This window comes from Callospermophilus lateralis, chromosome 1, assembly GCF_048772815.1.
Source record: "Callospermophilus lateralis isolate mCalLat2 chromosome 1, mCalLat2.hap1, whole genome shotgun sequence".
Lineage (NCBI taxonomy): Eukaryota > Metazoa > Chordata > Mammalia > Rodentia > Sciuridae > Callospermophilus > Callospermophilus lateralis.
In genome coordinates, this window is record NC_135305.1 from 205,527,584 (window position 1) to 205,548,105 (window position 20,522).

The following is a 20,522-nucleotide window of genomic DNA, read 5'->3' on the forward strand; positions in this document are numbered from 1 at the left end:
TATTTTTTAGTTGCCAATGGATTTTTCACTTTGTTTATATGTGTGGTGCTGAGGATTGAACCCAGGGCCTCACTGTTACTATCTTAATTATCTTTAGATTATTGTAACCTCCTAATCTTCCTAAACTCTTTTAAATTTCATCTGCCATAGTCGCATTCTGAAATTTGTTTGGAGTGCCTCACAGACTTTCAGCCACCTGAAGATAGTCTAAATTGTTTGGCTCTTTTTTTTTTTTCTTTTTTTTTTTTGACAACTCTAATATTGGAGAGAAGGAAGAAGTTGAGGTTTATGAGAAAGACGGCAAGCAGCTCAATGTTTCCACAGTGTGCTATCTATTTATGTACTTTGATCCTTTTGCATGTTTATTTGAAAGTCTTTTAATCTCCAACTAGCCATCAAATCACATCTGAGATGTTATTCCAGGGTTTTGTTCCAATTATTATGTCTGCTTACATGTGAACCTCACTCTATTAGGAATTGCTACAAGGGAAAGGGGTATCTTCATTTGTGTCTCATATCTGGCATTGCCAGGAATGTTAGATGCTGCCTGTACAGAGTGTATAGTATAGATATATAGGGTCTTGCCCTCATAGAGCTTTTAGTCTGTCAAGGGAGGCAAGTATTTAAGTACAATAAAATATAGGAGAACAAGATTTCAAAAAGAGGCAATGCCTTCTTTAGTGACTTAGGTTGAGTGCCAAAAGTAGGAATTAGCTAACTGGTGAAGAAAAGTGAGAAACTGAAAAAATGTCCCATGGTAAGTGTTAGATGTCAAGAAATGTTACAGGATTAATAAACAGTTATGAAGGGCTTTAAAAAGTAAAATGACTATAGACTATCTCTTAATTTCAACTTTTGAGAGGCAAATGGGGAGCTATTAGTATGTCAGGACAACAAGCATGAATGGACCAACCTCGGCGAACTAGAATTTAGGCCAAGTTTGAACTTTAAGTATATAGAAATTCATTGACGGACTTGAGAGAGAGGTTGATCATTTTACACTGGAAGAAAAAAAAAAAAAAAAAAAAACCCATATCCCTGGTATCAATAATAATTGTCAAGGAATTGTTTGTTACCAAGTCCTTTTTTGTCTAATTATTTTAACTTCAAAGTTTAAATGGATTTGAGAGGTTTAATAAGTGAAGACTGATAATCAGGTGGGTGTGAGGCAGAAAAGGAGATAAAGATGATACCTGGCTTTTCTCAGAAAGGCCTCAATCTTTCTGATGCAGAGGGTCAGAATTGGGGAGATTGGATTTAGACGTTTTTAGTCGGGCCTTTGTGATACCTGTCTACTAGAATGATTTCGTTTAATTCGAAGTCTGGAGAGGCCTGAGTTAAAGAGATTTATATGTGTGGTGTTCTGTTTGTATTTTCCCATCCTTTAAACTGTACTTCTGTTTCTAGGATTTATGTTGGGGGGAGAAAACATGTCTTCCAAAGACTTCAAAGAACCATAAATACAGATTGTTTTCAGTTTTTCTTTCCTGGATAAGAAACAATCCTGAACCAGTGAGCTGTATAGACCTGCAGGCTATATTTAACTAAAATTCATCTATTAAATAAACAAATTATGGGTATTTATATTTTATTATTTGTATTTTCATTAATGTAAGTTTTTGTCTTTTTTTAAAAAAACAGAATAGTATTTACTGGTGTTCTGTTTGTAGTTTTTATTTGTTGAGCCCATTAAAACATTTCTCATTTAGTCCTCACAGTAACCCTATAGATAGGTGTTAGTCTCATTTTATAGATATGTTTAGACTCAAAAGAAGTTTAGTACTTTGGGCACAGTTTACACAGAAATGACAGAAGAGTATTGGAACCAGGTTGGTCTATGATTTCTATACCCTTAATTTTTAGGTTGGAAGTTGTCTATAAGAGATAACAACAACAAAAAAACTCAAACTGTCTTCTTTTACACTAGTAATGACATATATGCTTGAGGGTAGAAGTTGAGCATTCTTTCATGGATGTAATAATTTTAAAAATTTTTTTTAAATGCTTGTTTGTCTTATCTGATTCTTAGAAAGTGCTGCTGTCCAACTGTGTTACTAACAATTGAGATGCATGTGGGTAAAGTTCCAAGTGAGGAATCTGTGTAAATGTGCTGGGTCCTGAGTACCAGTATATTATTCTGTCCTGAGAACTTGATGGGTTTCACCAATTGCTAACACTAGTATTATATAGTTTTTAGAGAAGTGGAAAGTTCTGTTTAAAATATGTTCCAATGTTTAAGCTCTGTTTGCTTATAATAGAGAACTACCTGTACTGGACCTTGGAATGACAAAGTCAGAGATCTGTTCTTCCCTGTTGGCAGGTAAAATTTTATCCCCCCCCCCAAAAAAAATAAGCAATATTGAAGTATCTGTATCTCCATTCAGGCCAAATCAAAATGAATTCATTAGAATAGGAAGCTTTTCATTTTAAAATCTGCTAATCATATGTCTTATAGTTCATTGGTTTTTCTCAGTTTAAATTGACTAGTTGGCAGGTTAAATTTTGAGATTTGATTCAGTACATAACTTTGCTATGCTTTATCTACAAAAGATAGGTAATTACCTCATCAATTTTGTAGTCTTATTTTGGAATTATATATTTCATATTACAATGTACATTATAAATCCAAGCCATTAAAAATCTAGCAGCTGATCATAAGTTTAAATACCTGAGTCTTTGCAGAATTATAACTTGATGCAAAAGTTACTTTTACTTTGACTTTCAAGTCTTAAAAATATTTTTGAATAGGTGGACACAATCTTAAATCTCTTACTGTCAGTTCTTTTCTTACCATGCTGTAGAGTTATTTTGGTACAAGAAGGGAATTACATATTTGCTGAAAACTCCATTTTTGTCATTAGACTTTAAGAGCCTCCAAATTCTGTTATTTTTTAGAATGCTGTTTGACTTATTTAAAGTTTCTATAGTTGAATACCATTTCTTTTCAGCAAATGAGATCGAACATGATTCCAAAGGTGCAAGCATTTCCTTAGAAGTTACTAACGAGACCTCCGAAAACAAAAAACTGGAAGATCTCGGTGAACAAATAAAAGTTTCAGACTTGGATGAAAAGGTACTAGGGAATTTTTTGCCTTTTCTTATTTCTTGATCTTAAATACTAATGCAGAATTCATATCAACAGTGCTGTATAACTACTTTTGAGTAAGAGACTTATCATTCTGACAATGGTATATATCCCTTAATGCTTTTTGTAAAACAGCATAGACAGGGTTTCCCTTATCTGGGAAAAACAAGATGTCCTATTAAATTACATATTAAGCTTTTTAGTATGCTGAAGTTCATCACAAACCTATGACTTTGTAAATGTTCTGTATTTTCCTACCTTGTTAAACATAAACTACTGAACATAAAATTTTTCTTAATTTTTGAATATAATAGTTCCTGAAGGCCATGAATGTTGTACAACCACAGATGTAGAAGGCATAAAAATTAGAGCTGAGTCTGTCTTAATGCCATACTACTGATGTATGAAAATTTTGGTATCAAGTTTTCAAATTTTCTGCCAGGGGCTGGGATTGTAGCTCAGTGGTAGAGTGCTCACCTAACATGCATGAGGCGCTGGGTTCCATCCTCAGAATCACATAAATGTAAAATAAAGAGATTGTGTCCATCTAAAACTAAAAAAATGTAAAAAATTTTCTGCCAGATAATGTGTAATTATTTGATCCTCTCTTAATTTAATTGACTCCTAAACAACTGTTTCATACTTTCTTCTTTCCCCTTAAATCTTCATTTTATCCTTATTCATCCTCACTAATAACCTTGTTTTATACTTCACCAAGAAAACTGAATTGGAAAAGAATATCCTAAGTTGTTACTAGTACATTAAATTGCCTACCTGCATTTGCTCCCAGATGCTAGCTTTTCTTAACAGATGAACTAGTCAATTAATTTCCTTCATCTTTACTGCATTCCATTTCTTCCCTAGCTTAAAATACTACTCCAGATTCTTCCTTCACTGCTGAATCATTCTCAACAAATAAACATGCTTCTCTCCCATCTTTTTAATAAAATGAAACAAAACACCCCTTTAATGGTCCATTGCCCCTTTTAACAGTCTCAGAAGGCTTGTCTATGCCCATTATCTTGTTTCTGTACACCAGTTTCCTTGAAAGAACTTACCTGGACTACCCTTCTTAACCTTTCCAGGGACATCCTTGTTACTGAATCTGATGGGCATTTCTCAAGTCTTACTCTTAACCTACCACCAGTATTTGACACAATTGACTACTTTCGTTGAATCTTTTTTTTTCACTTGGTTTCAAGAATAAACACATTTGCCCAGTTTGCTTTCTACTTTGTCTGCCATTTCTCAGTTAGCTTTGCTGGTTATTCCTGATTTCCCTGACATCTGCATGTTGGAGTGACTCAGATCCCAAACCATAAATCTGTTCTTTTTTCTATCTAGATTTACTTCCTAGGTGGCCTCATACATTTTTATTGCATTAAATACTTTCTATGTGCTAAGACTTTTTATAGCCTAAACTTGTAAACTGCAAACCTTTGTTTAGTTGCCTACTTGCTTTTACCACTTGGATATCTAGTTAGGCATTTTACCTTAACACATGAAAAACTGAACTTGGCTTCTCCTGTAACGACCTTCTCTGTTTACAGCATCTCCATTCATAATTGCCCACATCCCAAACCTTGGGTATCCTTACTTTCATTAGTTCTCACTCCATATGCAGAGTATATGGTTTTATATTCTGGTTTTATACTCGCACAGTGTCTAGAAACTGTTCATGTTTTCTTACTCCATCAACACTACACAGATCCAGATCAGATTCTTCTCTTGCCTGAATTATTGCAGTAGCTTCCTAATAGATCTCCTGCTTCTAATCTTGCCCTCTGGTAGTTTATTCTCAGTATAACATGTTTGATCATTTCATTATTATGCTTCAAACCCTCCAAAGGCTTCTATGCCATTGATAGTCAAAATCTTTTCTGTGACCTACAATGCCCTGTATTTGCACTCAGAACTTCTTTCTGACCTTGTCACTTCTCCAGTTTCTTGCTCTCCTTTTATGGCAATACAGCCATAAAAACAAGACACTTATCCACTATCCTTCTTGTTCTTGAAACATTACCAGGCCTCCTCTTACTTCAAGGCCTTTCTCCTTGCCATTTAATCTGCCTGGCATGCTCTTCCCCATAAAATAGTATGGCTGACTATTTTATTCTTTTGGGTCTTTTCTCAGACTTCATAGTCTTAAGGAAACCTTCCCTGGCCATCTAACCTAAAATTCTAATGCTCTACCTTCTTCCGACATTTCATATCCCCCTTTCTTAAATTTATCTTGATCTAACATGCTCGGGCAGAGGTGTTTTCAGATTTCAGAGTTTTTCTGATTAGAATATTTTCATAGACTCTACCAGTTGAGCATGCCTACTTCAGAAATCCAAAATCTGAAATGCACCGAAATCCAAAAGTGGTTTTTTGTTTTGTTTTGTTTTTTTCATATCATATGGGTGCTCAAAGTTTAAATTTCAGGGCATTTTGAATTTTAGATTTTTAAGACCAGGTATGCCCAACTTTGACAAATATTGCGAAATATGGACAGTAAAAAATTTAAGATACAGAACATCTCTATTGGCCAAAAGGATTCCTCATGTTGTCCTTTTTTTAGCCACACCTATTTCCTTCCCTTCTGTCCCCTCTCCCAGCCCCTTGACAATCACTAATCTGTTCTCTATTTCTACTACTGTCATTTCTAGAATGCTGTATAAATGGTATCATACAGTATGTTTACATCCTCAATTTTTTTCAACCAGGGGATTATTCATTCAGGATATTTGCACGTATCAATAGTTTCTTACTACTTAGTACTACACCTATACGACTTTGAGCTATTCTATTCATTGAAGGACATCTAGGTTGTAGCTACTTTGTGTCTATTCCAAATAAAGTTGCTATCTACAAATACTCATTAGTTTTGGTACATAACCAAAGTTTTAATTTCTCTGGGATAAATGGGCTATAATTACTCTATGGTAGTTGCATGCTTAGGTTTTAATTTGGGTGAATTGAACCTGATACTGCCTGTGGTTTGGGGCATTTGAAATCTTTAATTCTTTTAGTCTTAGCTGGGTTCTTTGGAATCTGTATAGCTATAATTTGGGGACCAGCCAGAATGGATCTGTTTATAATTAGATTTGGGGGCTTCATCTTTTAGGCTCTCATATTTTCAGGATTTCCATCCTCACTTTTCAGTTTGTTACTTTGTCCTTAATTCTGTCTCCTGAAATTATTTATTTTTTTGGTCAGTAGGGCTGACCCTACTTAATCTCCTAAAATGGTCCCAATTAGGGCCTGCCTTTGGGAATACAGCCATAAAAACAAGACACTTATCCAGTATACTCCTCTCTTTGAGTATGAACTTTCCTCTAGATTCTGCTTTTCATTTCTTCAGGGTTTTCAGGTATGCTTTAAGATATGTTCTCCATAGATCATAGTTTACTGTAGAATGGTTAATCCAGTAGGAGATACTCTGCCATTTCTCAGTCGATCTGTTGTTCATTCTTTTAAACTTTATGCAGATGCTAGCATATCATTTTTTCTTAATATAAAAATGGAATTTTTTTCCTTTCAATGTAGTGATGCCATGTTTTTCTAGTTACATAACTATCTACTACTTTGTACTCAGAGAAGTCCACCATTGATGGACATTTGGTTTACCTTTTTTTCTATCTAACATATTACACATCCTTAAACATAAGAGTTCTGCATAGTGCAAGCATTTTTAGATTAATTGCTAGAAGTAGAATTGTCAAACTGCCCTACAAAGAGATTGCATTGACTTATACTTCCAACAACATTGAGAATGTCACTTTTCTCCCCTACAACTTACCACCTTATGTATTGGTTGGTTGGTTTTTGTGGTACAGGGTATTGAACCCAGAACCTTAAGCACTGAGCTACATCCGCAGACCTTTCTATTTTAAGACAGTCTTGCTAGGTTGGACCACCATCAAATTGGTGGTTCTCCTACATCAGCTTCCCAAGTAGCTAGAATTACAGGTTTGTACAACCACGAGGGCTTCACAACTCATTGAATTGGTTTTTGTCCACCTTTGTTTTTACAAATGGCCTTGTTTTAATTTTAATATACATTTCTCTTATGAGTCTAGTTAAGTACCTTTTAGGGTATTTAAAAGCCATCTCACTTTTCTGTGAATTTCCTATTTTTTGCTAGCTTTTCTTCTGGAATTTCAATCTTTTTATTTATAGGAACTCTTCATGTGTTGAACTCTTTACCTAGTATTTTCATCCAGGAATGTTGTGTATCTTTTCATTTGTTGTTTTTTCTTTGTTTTTAATCTTGGGTAGTGCTGGGGATCAAACCCTGGGCCTTGTGCATGCTAAACAAGTGCTATATCACTAAGCTACACTCTTGGCCCCTAGCATGTATGACTTTATTATAATTAGAAATTATGTTCTCAAAATATTTCACAAGTAGTTTTTTGTTTTTTTTAAGTATAGCTGTTGAGAATGTCACAGGAGTGGTAGCTCATGCCTATAATCCTAGCAACTGGAGTGGCTAAGACAGGAGGACCACAAGTTCAAGGACGGTCTCAACAACAGAATGAGACCCAAAGCACCTTAGCAGGACTACCTCAAAATAAAAAGGGTTGTAGTACAGTGGTAAAGCACTCCTGGGTTTAATCCTTAGTATCACCAAAAGTTTCAAGAAGCTTTTAAATATTTCTAATGAAAAATTGTTTATAGATGCCACCTGAAAAGTCACTCGAAACTTAATTTGGGGCAGGGAGGCGGGGGAAGGGGAAGAAGCACAACTTTCAATGTTCATAATAACTTGAAATAATGACATATATTTTTCTCTTTGATAGTAGAAATTAAGTAAATATTCAGTAATTCTGTAGAATTGTTTTTATGGTCAGCCATAATCTAATTGTTTAACCTATAATACATTCTAATATGGTAAACATCATAGTTTAATATATAGATACTCACTTCTTGTCTAACCATAATCTCTTCATAGTGTAGAGTTTCAGATAAGGCGACTAACAAAGAAGAAAAAGAAAGTACTTACGAAGCTTGTAAAAGGTCTGTAACAATTCTTTGTTGTTGTTTTTTAATGGTTTCTGGTCCTGGGGATTGAACCCAGGGGTGCTTAACCACTGAGCCACATCCCTAGCTCTTTTTTATATTTTTATTTAGAGACAGTCTTGCTGAGTTGCCCGGGGCCTCGGTAAGTTGCTAAGGCTGGCTTTGAACTCATTATCTTCCTGCCTCGGCCTCCCCAGCCACTGGAATTATAAGCATGTGCCAGCATGCCCGGCTTTACCATTTCTAATATAACTTTAAAATGGTCACCCATCTAATTGGTATTTTGAGTATTTTTATTCTGTTATATATACTTGAGCAATTGTGCCATAAACCATACATAGGTATGATTTAATTAATGAATCTGATGTACCCAGATATAAAGGATGTTGAAAGTTACTTTAAAACTGTCAGTAAATTGTTTTGGGTCATTAAAATATTTTTGAGAAAGATAAGTGTGGTAAAATAAAAGAAGAAAGGATGTATATATGACTTCCATGAACTTAAGAATGGCTGAAATCAAAAGAACATTGTATTTTGCAAATATTTTTATCTGGGTGCAGGGATTAGTACTGAGTTAAAAGCACGCTGACTGGAACACATAAAACTACCAAATTTAGAGTTGGAGGACCCCTCACTTAGCAATCATTTAATCCATTCTGCACCCTCATTTGCTGCTGAGGTAAGGCCCTTCCATGTCAGGATGAACGTATTCAACTCCTTTTATGTTCAGGCAGTGGTTTTCAAAGTGATTCTTGGCGCAGCAGCATCTTGTGGGAACTTGTCAGAAATGGAATTATTGGGATCCACACAAAACAATAAACCAGAAAGAAACTCTAAGGATGGGACCCAACAATCTGTATGCAATAGGCACTCATCTAATGTATGTGTAAGTTTGAGAACTACTGTGTTAAGGGCAAGGGTAGGTAATAATTAGGTGTGTGTTGAAGTCCAACATGGTTTGTGACCATTTGGAAATCTTAAAGGGGAAAAGTAAGAAGGCTAACTTTATTTTCCTGATGGAAGGATTTTGCTTACTAGGTGGTATTATAATCTATAAAGGTTTATCATAAATTTGGCTCTACCATAGTGTTCAGCAGTGTGAGTAACATTGGACAAATCGCATCACCCTGGACTTCAGTTACCCAATCAAAAATAAAAGGGTTTTCTAGATCTCTTCCATGTATAATATTTCATAATTTGTTGTATGTCACCACTTTTTGTTTGGGGTTGGGGAATGTTGATTAACTTATTATTGACATCTGAAGTTCGGGAGAGAAGTGAATCTTTGTTTTGTGAGAAATTTTTAAACTGTCAGTGCTACTACATTTCAAACAAGGATAAACTAGCCTCACTTCTCTTTTTTACACCTCTGTCCCAGAAAATCTCTGCTGTTAAAGCTTATTATAATTGTTTTTAAGGTTAAAATACTATTGTATCTAAATGTTGATGTCTTTCTCCTAAAAAGCTAATTGATCTGTATCTACTAGTCCTCCTAACCTAATTTTATAGATAAGTAGCCTCCAGATTAGTTTTTTTTTAAATATTTTTTTAATTGTAGATGAACACTCAGTATCTTTATTTTTTATGTGGTGCTGAGGAACAAACCCAGTGCCTCACACAGGCGAGGCAGGAGTTTTACTTTTACCTCTGAGCTACAGCCTTAGTCCCCAGATTAAATTTTTTTATAAAATTGGTTGTATAGAATGTCATTCATTAAAGTACATTTAAAGCTTTTAAATTAGCAAACCTGGAACAATAACATCTTTAATGCCTCTTCAGAAGAAGCCCTCAGATGTATCTAGATTTATTATACATACTTATCTTAAAAAATAATTTAGTGCTCACCTCACACGTTCGAGACCCTGGTTTCGATCCTCAGCACCATATAAAAATAAATAAGTGAAATGTATTGTGTCCAACTATAATTAAAAAATAAATACTATTTAAAAAAATAATTTAGAGCAGTCGCCTCAAATAATTTACAGTAGTCCTCCACCTTTGTCCATGGGGATATATTTCAAGACCCCAAACTGCGGTATTACTAAGCCCTTGTATGTAGCATACTTTTTCCTGTAGATACCTATGATAAAGTTTAATTTTAAATTGGGCACAGGAAGAGATTAACAGTAACTAATGATATACCAAGAGTTAAAAGCATGCTATAAATAATAGCAATATATTATTAATAGCAATATTATATAGATAATAGCAATATATTATAAAAAGTGCATGAATGAATATAGCTGCTACACTGTACTTCCCCTTCTTATGATGTGAGATTATACAATGTCTCTAAAGAGATCAAAGGTGAATGGTGGTGGTGTTGTGATACAAATGGCATTAGGTTACTGTGTAAAGGGTACTTGATTACAAGCAGTATTGCCATGGTTGTTCTGATACAAGATGTGACTACTGAGTGACCAATGGGTGAGTAGCATAAGCTCTTTGGACACACTGAACAAAGGGATGAGTTAAATATCAGGCAAGACAGAAAGGGACAGGGCAAGATTTTGTCACACTTGGGAACAGTGTGCAATATAAAATGTGAATTTTTTTTCTGGAATTTTTCATTTAATGTTTTCAGACTGCAGTTGACAGGCAGACGCTTTACCATTGGTGGAGGACTACTGTAAATGTTTTCAGACCACAGTTGACCACAGACAACTGAAACCATGGAGAGCAAAACCTTGAGTACTCAAGCGAGAACTTCTACAGCTCATTTCATTGCATTATCAGTAGAATAATTGGATGGCCTTTCTGGATTAGAGTGCTAACCTAGTTCCTCCTCAAACCTTTTGTCTGGCATGATCAAAAATATTTTGAGCCAACCACAAAGTGATATAGTCCCAGTTAGGAGACTGAAATAAGAGCAACATAGCAAAATTCCCTCTCAAAATTTTTTCCTCTGGTTTTAACCATACCACCCCATTTCTACACCTGCCTCAACAATTTAATAAGTATTGGTTTTCTGTTAGGTCAGAAACATTATATTGAAAATATTGAGGGCTGGGATTGTGGCTCAGAGGTAGAGCGCTTGCATACCATGCAAGAGGCACTGGGTTCAATACTCAGTACCATATAAAAATAAAATAAAGATGTTGTGTCCACCTAGAAAATAAATATTTAAAAAGAAAATATTGAAAATGGCACAAGGCCCTGGTTCAAGCCCTAGCACCACAAAAAAAGGAAAATATTGAAAAATAATATGTAGTGTATATATGCAGCATAATATATAGCATGTACATAGCACAAGGTGTTTGTTTACTGAATTCTCTTTATTTTCAAAATTTTCCGATCTTTCTGCTTATACAGCATAGAGTCTAGAAATGCAGAGATAATGACTGCTGAATGTCAATTAGCAGCACTGGGCACCAAACCTCTGTGCTTATCATTGCCTCCTTTGAATCTGGGTGGTCAAGAAGACATAATACCGAAGCCCTGGATGAACGGTAATATTTATTTTTTAAATAAAATCCGGTTGGCTTTTGATAATAGGAGACATTTCCACTGAAAATAGACATAAAGAGAAAAATAGGAACAAGTATGGAATATGTTAAGATTGAACTTAGGTACCTTTTATTTAGTATTTTGATAAGACAGTTTCTGAAATGTCTGTATTTGATACTGTAGTAAGAGTAAATTCACGAAATACCTAAAATATTCATATTTTAATTGTTAGCATCTGTCAAGTTTTTTTTTCCTGACAATTCATAATGCTAGGAACAAGCTTCCCTGAAGAATGAAACTAGAAACTATAAAATTACTTTGTAGCCCACACCCAACTCTTCTAGACTTTCCCAGTGCTTCCTTCATGCTGCCTAGTTATAGTGGGCTATATAGCATAAAGCTTGCAGCAGTCATGTGTTTTATTTCAAAATCTTTCAGTTTTCATAATACAAATTACTGCAAAACTATGCAGCAAAACTTCATCTCGTTCCAGATTATATCTGGATGCTATTGAAAGTTTTTATTTTATCCTTAGAAAAGAATGTTTTAAAATGTCCTATTTTCCACTTTAAAATACCTCCATTATGGCATATGATGTCTGATATAATGGTCAGCTTGGGAACACCGTAACAAAATACCAGAATGGTAGCTTAAACAATTGAAATGTATTTCTTATAATTCTGGAAGACTGGAAGTCCAAAAGTAGGGTTCTAGCAGGTTCTATACAGAATGATTTAGATCTTGAGTTCTCTTAAGTTTCTAGACTCATATTAAAAACTATAGACTTACTATATGCTGCAGATAAGTTTCTTAAAAGCCTTTATAAATCTTTTTAAAGGAAGAATATTGTCAAACCAGGTGCTGGTTTACTTTCTGATAGAACTTTCTGGTTTGCAGAAGGTTGCTTTCTTGCTAAGACCACATATCCTTCTCTGAGTGTGTGCAAGGAGAGAAAGTGAGAGCTCTTTGTTCTTACAAGGACCCCCACTCTTCTACCTCATGATTTAATTAACTTTAATGGCTTCTATAGAGGCCCTATCTCCAAATGTCTCATGGAAATTAGGGCTTTATAGTATGAAATTTGGCATGGAACCCAGTTGAGCCCACAGCACCTGGTTTGACAGTATTCTCCTTTAGAAAGACTTATAAAGGCTTTTAAGAAACTTATCTGCAGTATATAGTAAGTCTATAATTTAAAATATTGGTCTAGAAATGCTTAAGGGAACTAAGATCTAAATCATTCTGTATTTCATAGTGATACACCTGGCAGCACAGTCTGTAAATTGTACATGAATATTCCAAAGTGAAACTTTAAAGCAAATAGCAGTGGTGATCTACCCCACTGTTATAAAGGGAACTCATAGTAACAAATTAGTGTGTGATGACATTCTAAATCATTTCTAGATTTCAGATTTCCAGGAAAACATTCTGTCCTAAGGCTGCAGAATCCTGACACTTGTGAAATATTTAAAAGGGATAAAAATGCAGGGGTAAGTCTTCCACTTTTGAAAAAACAGTAATTTTCTAAGTTATAACCCATACTTTGAACCTGTCTTTTTTTTTTTTCCCTCCCCCTTTTTTTGAGGAGGGTGTGGAGTGGGAGGAAACTGGGGATTGAACTCGGGGAGGGGGTGGGGATCAACCACAAAGCCACATCCTCAGCCCTATTTTATATCTTAGAAATTAGGTCTCACTGAGTTGCTTAGGCCCTTGCCATTGCTGAGACTGCCTTTATACTCGCAATCCTCCTGTCTCAGCCTCTCGAGCCTCTTCGATACAGGTGTGTGCCACCATGCCTGGTTCCCCTATCATTTTATTTATTTATTTGAGTATTGTACACTAAGAGAAATTGATTTCAATTCATATATAACTCTTAAATTGGTTTTTCAGTGTTCTTAAGAATATAAATTGTTTAGAGTTCTATATTTCCTTAGCAAATTAGCAAACAGCTCATCTTGATACTGTTGTGTGGGGTATATAATATTTCTGTTTTAGGAACTGGGAGTATAAGCTCAGGGTAGCATGTATGAGGGCTTTTGTTCAAGCCCTAGCACACAAAATGTGTGTATTTTTGTTACTTCAAATACTTTTTTACTTTACTTTGTTTTACAGTTAATACAGAAAGGGAATTTTTCTAATTTTCTAGGTGTTCCAGAAGCCCTTAGGGTTGATGATACCCCATAGATATTGCAAGTTTCATTTTAATACATTACGTGGCTGTGAGAGATTGCAATGCAAGTTTGCTCATGTGCCTGAACAAGGGAATGAAAAGGTAATGCATAAAGTCTTTGAAGTAGAAATTGTGTTACTAACTAATGTGTCATATATTTTAGTTTATAGATTTTTATTCTCTTATAGCATAGGTGAGTTTTGCCTATTTTGTTTTTTTTATATAAATAAAACTTGATTTATATTCTTTTGTCTGGCTTTGGTTTTAAAATCTTTTTTGAAGAGATGGGGTCTTGCTATTTTGCCCAGGTATTGACCTTGGAACTCCTGGGCTCAAGCAATTCTGCCTCTGCTTTCTGAGTACTTTGGGTTTACAAGTGTGCACCACTGTGCCTGGATTGCGTCCTTTTGCTTTAAGTTTTTGAGATACCTCTATATTTTTAGTTAACTGTAGGGGTTTCTTTTTCTTTACTATATAGTAAATATTTCGTTGTGTGAACATCAGTTTTGTGGATAGATATCAATGTTGATCGGCAATTGGGTGGTTTCCAGATTTGGGTATTATAGTAGTGATGCTATCAATATTCTGCATGGTTTTTGGTGAACTTATATATACACTGATGGGTTATACGTAAAACTGAAACTGCTGAGTCATAGGTCTTCACATGTTCAGTCTTAGCTGCTGAACAGGTTTCTAAAGTGGTTGTACTAAATTACTGTCACCAGCAATATCAGTTCTGGTTGTATCATATTTTTTCAGTTCTTAGTATGATCAACCTTTAAATCTTAGCCATCTTGGTGAATGGGTAATGACTGATGCCCTCCCTGATGATCAATGAAGTGAGCATCTTTCAAAATGTTTTTGGACATTGGGATATACTCTTTGGAAGTACCCAAATATTTTGCCTATATCCTCTGAAGTTTGTTTCTTATCAATCTACAAGAACTCTGGATATAGGTTCTTTTGTCAAATTGCAGATATCTTTAGTCTAATTTGTCAGTTATTTTCTTTCATAGTGTTAACTTCTTATACCTGTTGAAGACATCTTTGCCAAGATCATAAAGATGTGCTCCTAGCTGGGCGCTGTGGCACTCAACTATAATCCCAGTGTCTTGGGAGGCTGAGGAAGGAGGATTGAGAGTTCAAAGCCAACCTCAGAAACTTAATGAGGCTCTAAGCAACTTGGCAAGACCCTGTCTCTAAATAAAATACAAAAAAAGGGCTGGGGATGTGGCTCAGTGGTTAAGTACCCCAGTAACCCCCCCCCCCAAAAAAAGTGTTCTTACATTGTTGTATTTTTGTTGTTGTTTTTTGTTTTCTTTTTTGTTTTTTGGTTTTTTTTTTTTAACCTTTTGCATTTTTGTTTGGTATAGGAGTTGAGATACTTTTCCCAGGTGCATTTTCAGGTGACGTGGTACCAATTATTAAAGACTGTCCTTTCTCTACTGTACTCCAGTGTTGCCATGTCATAAGTCAGCTGATGATGTATGTATGAATGGGTCTCTTTCTAGGCTTTTTGTTCTAACAATCAGTCACTATATTTATCCTTACACCTGTAAATGGTTATTTTTTACATACTAAATAAGGATTTACATTTCAAACTGTAAGTTGACCAAATAGCACCTTCTTTATTTCAGTGCTTTAAGCTCACTTAAAAATGTTGAAATAAGCAAACAGAATTGAAATTTTATAGTTCTTATGAAATATAGAAAGGTAATTTTACATTTTTGTAACATTTACAGGTTTGCATGGACGTATTTAGGAAATATATAAGTATCAATGAGCTGTGTTTGCTACAACGTGCAGGTAGGAGTCAGATGAAATTTATTAATATGGTCAGAAATTTATTAATATGGGTGTTTCACACATTGTGCTGTTGTATCTTATAGTTTGAAAATAAACTTTTAATACTAAGGTAAAGTATCCAGTTTTCATACTAAGAGTGGCTCTACTGGCCTTATTAGAAAGGATTAAAAGTAAATATGGTATTTTGATTTAAAAAATTATAATCCACCTAACACTAACTCCCCTTATCTACTAATATTTGTTTTCAGTAGTACTGGGGATCGAACCCAGGAGAATTTTACCACTGAGCTACATCTCAAGCTCTTCTTTTTTGTCTTTGGGCAGCATCTTGCTAAGTTGTCCAGGCTGACCTCAAATTTGCGATCCACCTGCTTTAGTGTCCCATGTCACTGGGATTACAGGCATGTGCCACCATGCCCAGATTGTACTAATATTTTCATAACTTTTACTTACAGATGTAAGGTAGAAAAAAAGGTTTAAAGGCTAATTAACAATACCAGTCTAAAGGGATTATTCAGAACCTGAATCTTCCCTCTTTATCCTTCTCTTTTTACACTTCCCTTTCTTATCAGTTCACTATCCCTAGTGAACTTTGTGCAGTTTTCTAAGCATGACAGGCTGTGTTAGAGCAGTGGCAGCACTGAATTACATCTGCTAAGGATGCCTCTCCTTCTATACCCTTTCCCCATGGCAAAGACCTAGTTAGTTAGCTTTCAAACTTAGTCATAATAAATAGGATTACTTCCCCTATTAAGCCCTTGTCTGATTCCACAGTCCCATCCCACCTTGGGCCTCCATCTCCCTGTACTAAACCGTGAGCTCCAAGAGGACAGGGACCATACTCTATTTATATTTGTCACCTGACACAGCAACTAAAGCCACATAGTATGGTGATAATAGTATACTACAGCTTCATATTCATCTACTTGAAATTTCCTACAGCTGAAACAGTCTGATAAGCTTATTTTATTTTGCTGCCATTATCATTTCTCCAGGGTTAGAGAAAGCATTTAACAGACATAGGTAACAAAGACATACATAAAACTCTGTATGAGAATGTAGTCATTATGGGAATATACTTGTCATCTGAGGGATGTAATAGCCAAAGACAAGCTACAAGGGGTTAGATGTGGATGAATTCTGAAATTTCAGAAATAATTCTATGAGAAAGGGAAGAAAAGAGGGTGACATGAAAAAGATGTAAAACTCCCCAAAATGAAGTTTTGTATGAAGATTCACTATGGCCACAGGAGAAATATCTGAAATTAGTTTTAGAACAGTGAATTCAGAAAACTATAAGGGCCTATATAGCAAAGACTAAATTAATATAGGAAGTTGTCAAGAACCTGTGGAGATTCTTTATTATAAGAAGCTTAGATCAATGGAGTAGATAGCTTAGACCTGATGTTATATATAAAGGGGAGAGTTTACTATATAGAAAGACCATAGGATTTCGGAAAAGAATTATTTAATAAATGATAAGATACCTGGATAGCAGCCTAGAAAGAGAAACTCTGAATACTATTCATGTAAGTCATTGACCTAGCTGCTCAGGCTCTCAAGCAAGGCCTCAGAGACCATTTTGATATATAAAGGGAAATAATTTAGTGATGGAACTTCCTCCCGTCATTGAACTATGGGTCCTTGTTTATCAGTTTTGTTTGCATTTCCACACAGAATTCTTCCAGAAATTATTTTTAAATCTTTCAATTTTTATTTAATTTCAAATTTATAGTTACAAAAATAAAAACAGAACAAAGAATATTCATATGAACTTACTTTGTCATTGTACTTGTTCTGTCCCCCAGCCGTGTGTGTGTGTGTGTGTGTGTGTGTGTGTGTGTGTGTGTGATATATAACCCACCATTTGAAGGTAAGTTGCATTTATCGTGGCACTTTACCACTAAGTACTTCAATGCATATTGCCTAAAAATACAATATTCTTTCATATAACCTTGGTACACTTGTCCATGTCCGTAAACTTAACATGGGCACTATAGTTTTATCTAATCTGTTTGACATTTGACTCAACGTCCTTTTTAGCATTTTTTTCCCCAGTCTAGGACACAGAGTTTAGGATGGGTATTCATTTAGTTGTCACATCGTTTTAGCCTTTTAATCTGCAGTATTTTCAGTCTTTGGGTGAGTGTGTGCTTACTCATGGAGAGGGGGGGATGTAGCAGGGCGGGGGATGTAGCAGGGCTGGGGATGTAGCTCAGTGGTAAAGCTTTTGCCTAGCATGCACAAGACCCTGGGTTCCATCCCAGTGCCAAAAACAAATACAAAAATAACAAGCATTTTAAGTATATAGTTACAAGCATTAAGTACATTCACAATGTTGTATAACCTTTACTACTATCAATTTCCAGAACTTTTTCATCATTCCAAACAGAAACTACCTATTAAATAGTAATTTTCTGTTGCTTCTACCCACTGCAATCCCTAGCAACCTCTACTCTGCTTTGTTTCTGTGAATTTACCTATTCTAGGTACTTCATATAAGTGGAGTCATACAATATTCTTTTGTGACTGGCTTATTTCACTTAATGTCTTTAGGGTTCATCCATGTTATACATAACATGTTTCAAATTTTCTTTTAAGGCTGAATATTATTCCACTGTATGAATATCTGCTGCTTATCTGTTCATCTGTTGATGGACACTTGAATTGTTTCTATCTTTTGGCTATGCAGAGTAATGTTGCTATGAGCCTGGATGTACAAATATCTGTTTGAGTCTCTGCTTTTAGTTCTTTGGAGTATTATATACCTAGGAGTGGAGTTAAAGGTTCTCTTTTATGCTTTAAATTTGAATTTCTATATAAAACTTTCTATCCAAAAGTTTTGGACTAAAAACATTTGGAAGATTACAGTTGTTTAGCATAAGCCAAAATGAATCAACATAATAGTAATTAGAAAAATTAAGTTATTTTGATCCATCTTGGGTAATCTCTGTGATTTATAGTAGTCAAAGGAAGTACAAAAGATTCACTTTATCATAAATTTAAACTGAAACTAGATTTATCAATAATATGCAAAAGTATTCTGATTAGAATGAAATTTCAGTCAGCTGTTTACAAAGGCATAAACTCTTTTCTCTTGTGAGGAAACAGCTTTGGAAAGGAATATCCAGTAGTTACTGATTCTATAAATTGTACCCTCAATCAAAAAAGGAGTATAAGTACCCAGTTCTGATAGATCATTGATCAAATAATATACTGAATTGACTAAACATTTTTAAAAGCATTGTAGAAGTTCATATCAAAAGCCATAAAATGTCCAACTTTTCTACCCAATAGTTTCACGGGGATGATCATTTTAAAAGGAGAAATTCTATTAAAACTTCTTTTAAAAAAAAAAAAAAAAGAAATTCTTAATTCAAAACAAAATTCTTGCCAAAAAGGTTAAATGGCAATTAGCAGACAATATAAACACTGTCTAATCTAGATTCTTTCCAATGATACTTTTTTAAAACATCTACAATACCAGTTTATAATTAATGAAATATAGTTAACACTCTGAATTTCCCATATTATCAGTTGATCTATTTTTATAAATGGCAAGAATTTATCTTATATGTGCCCAGGAAAAACAAATGTATGTAAAGCACCTTTAAAACAAAGTTGAGTATTATTGCACATATTAATGGGTTGTTAAAAATTATCTGTGCTACTGAATTTTGTCATTAGCTATACTTTGTAATTCAGCTAATATTATTTCTGCTAGGAATAACACAAATATAAAGCCAAAAGTAATTTTTACTAAAGCACTAATTAACATATACAAATTTTGACCTGGAAATTTTGGAATGGAGGGAAAAGTGAACAATGCAGTCATCCCAGTTAATTTTAGTAAAATTAATGGGAACAAATTAGAAATAGTTTGCATTGTATAGAAAATAGATTATAGAATTGGATGAATGTAAAGGGACTAATTTCTCAAAAGAAATTAATGATTATGATTATGGGCAGTTTACTAAAACTGACAATAAGCTGGAATCAGAAACATCACCAGGGTTAATATTATTGGGATTGAAACAACCAGAATGGGTATGTGTCAAAATAGTCTTCACCCATCACCAAATTATACAATTTCTTATCCAGGCCACATAAAAGCCTTAAGACTCCCTGGAAGCTCAACTCCCCGGGAGTTTATAGTGACACCATGATATATTTGGCAGTTCAGACTTACTTGTGAATAATACATGAGTTAGTGCTCAATCTAATGCTGAACATGCTTGGTTGCCTTCATTACTGAACATGCCATTTTAACTTAATTTTTGTCAGATGTTTCTGATACTAAAACTATGCTTTTCAAAGAAATTGACATACTACTTTAAGTATAGAGATTATCTGATTTAGGAAAACTGGATATCTTAAAAGCAATAGATGACTATATTTTTCTCGCTTTCAGTAAATATATTTATGGAATACTACAGAAAGTTTCCTCCAGGTATACATTTTGATTTACAAGTGCTGAATGATCTTCTAATTTCTTTACTCAAACATTGTTTACTAAAAGAAGTGTTTCAGGTAGTGAACCTCAGCATAATGATTAAAATGCTGGTAAGTAACTTGAAACTATATATTTTAATATTCTAATTGCTTTGTTGTTTGAAATTAGAAGTTAAATGTTTTTTTTAATATTCCCTACAAAAAAAAACTTGTGTTTTTTAGCATAAACGAATTTGAGAAACTGAAGGTGTGCTGAAAGACAATATAAAAATGAGTGTAATTTTTTGTTTTTATCCAGCCTGCTCTGAAAATATTACTAAAAATATTTGAGCATGTGGCAACTATGAAATTAAGGACTGCTGTACCTGCTTTAATTGATATCTTTTGCAAGGTATGATTTTTATTTTCTTTTATTCTCTAATAGTGAATAACCAAGAAAATGCTTACTTCCACACGTACCCTTGATCTGCCTCTTATTCATTTTCTGGATGACAAAGAATTCTGCTTTCAGAAATGTTCTTTTTCTCCTAAAATAGTTTATAAACAGACTCCAGCGGG

General features: G+C 34.5%; 1 protein-coding gene across 1 annotated transcript in view; it reads left to right on the top strand.

The window, feature by feature from the left end:
- The window catches only part of Topaz1 (testis and ovary specific TOPAZ 1), a 68,960-nt gene that overhangs the window by 8,184 nt on the left and 40,254 nt on the right, over positions 1 to 20,522 (top strand). Inside the window, 9 exon segments of the mRNA XM_076869526.1 lie at positions 2,259 to 2,320; positions 2,949 to 3,073; positions 8,022 to 8,086; positions 11,402 to 11,538; positions 12,941 to 13,026; positions 13,683 to 13,808; positions 15,449 to 15,512; positions 19,924 to 20,075; positions 20,263 to 20,355. Of these exon segments, the coding sequence (XP_076725641.1) occupies positions 2,259 to 2,320; positions 2,949 to 3,073; positions 8,022 to 8,086; positions 11,402 to 11,538; positions 12,941 to 13,026; positions 13,683 to 13,808; positions 15,449 to 15,512; positions 19,924 to 20,075; positions 20,263 to 20,355 (910 nt within the window).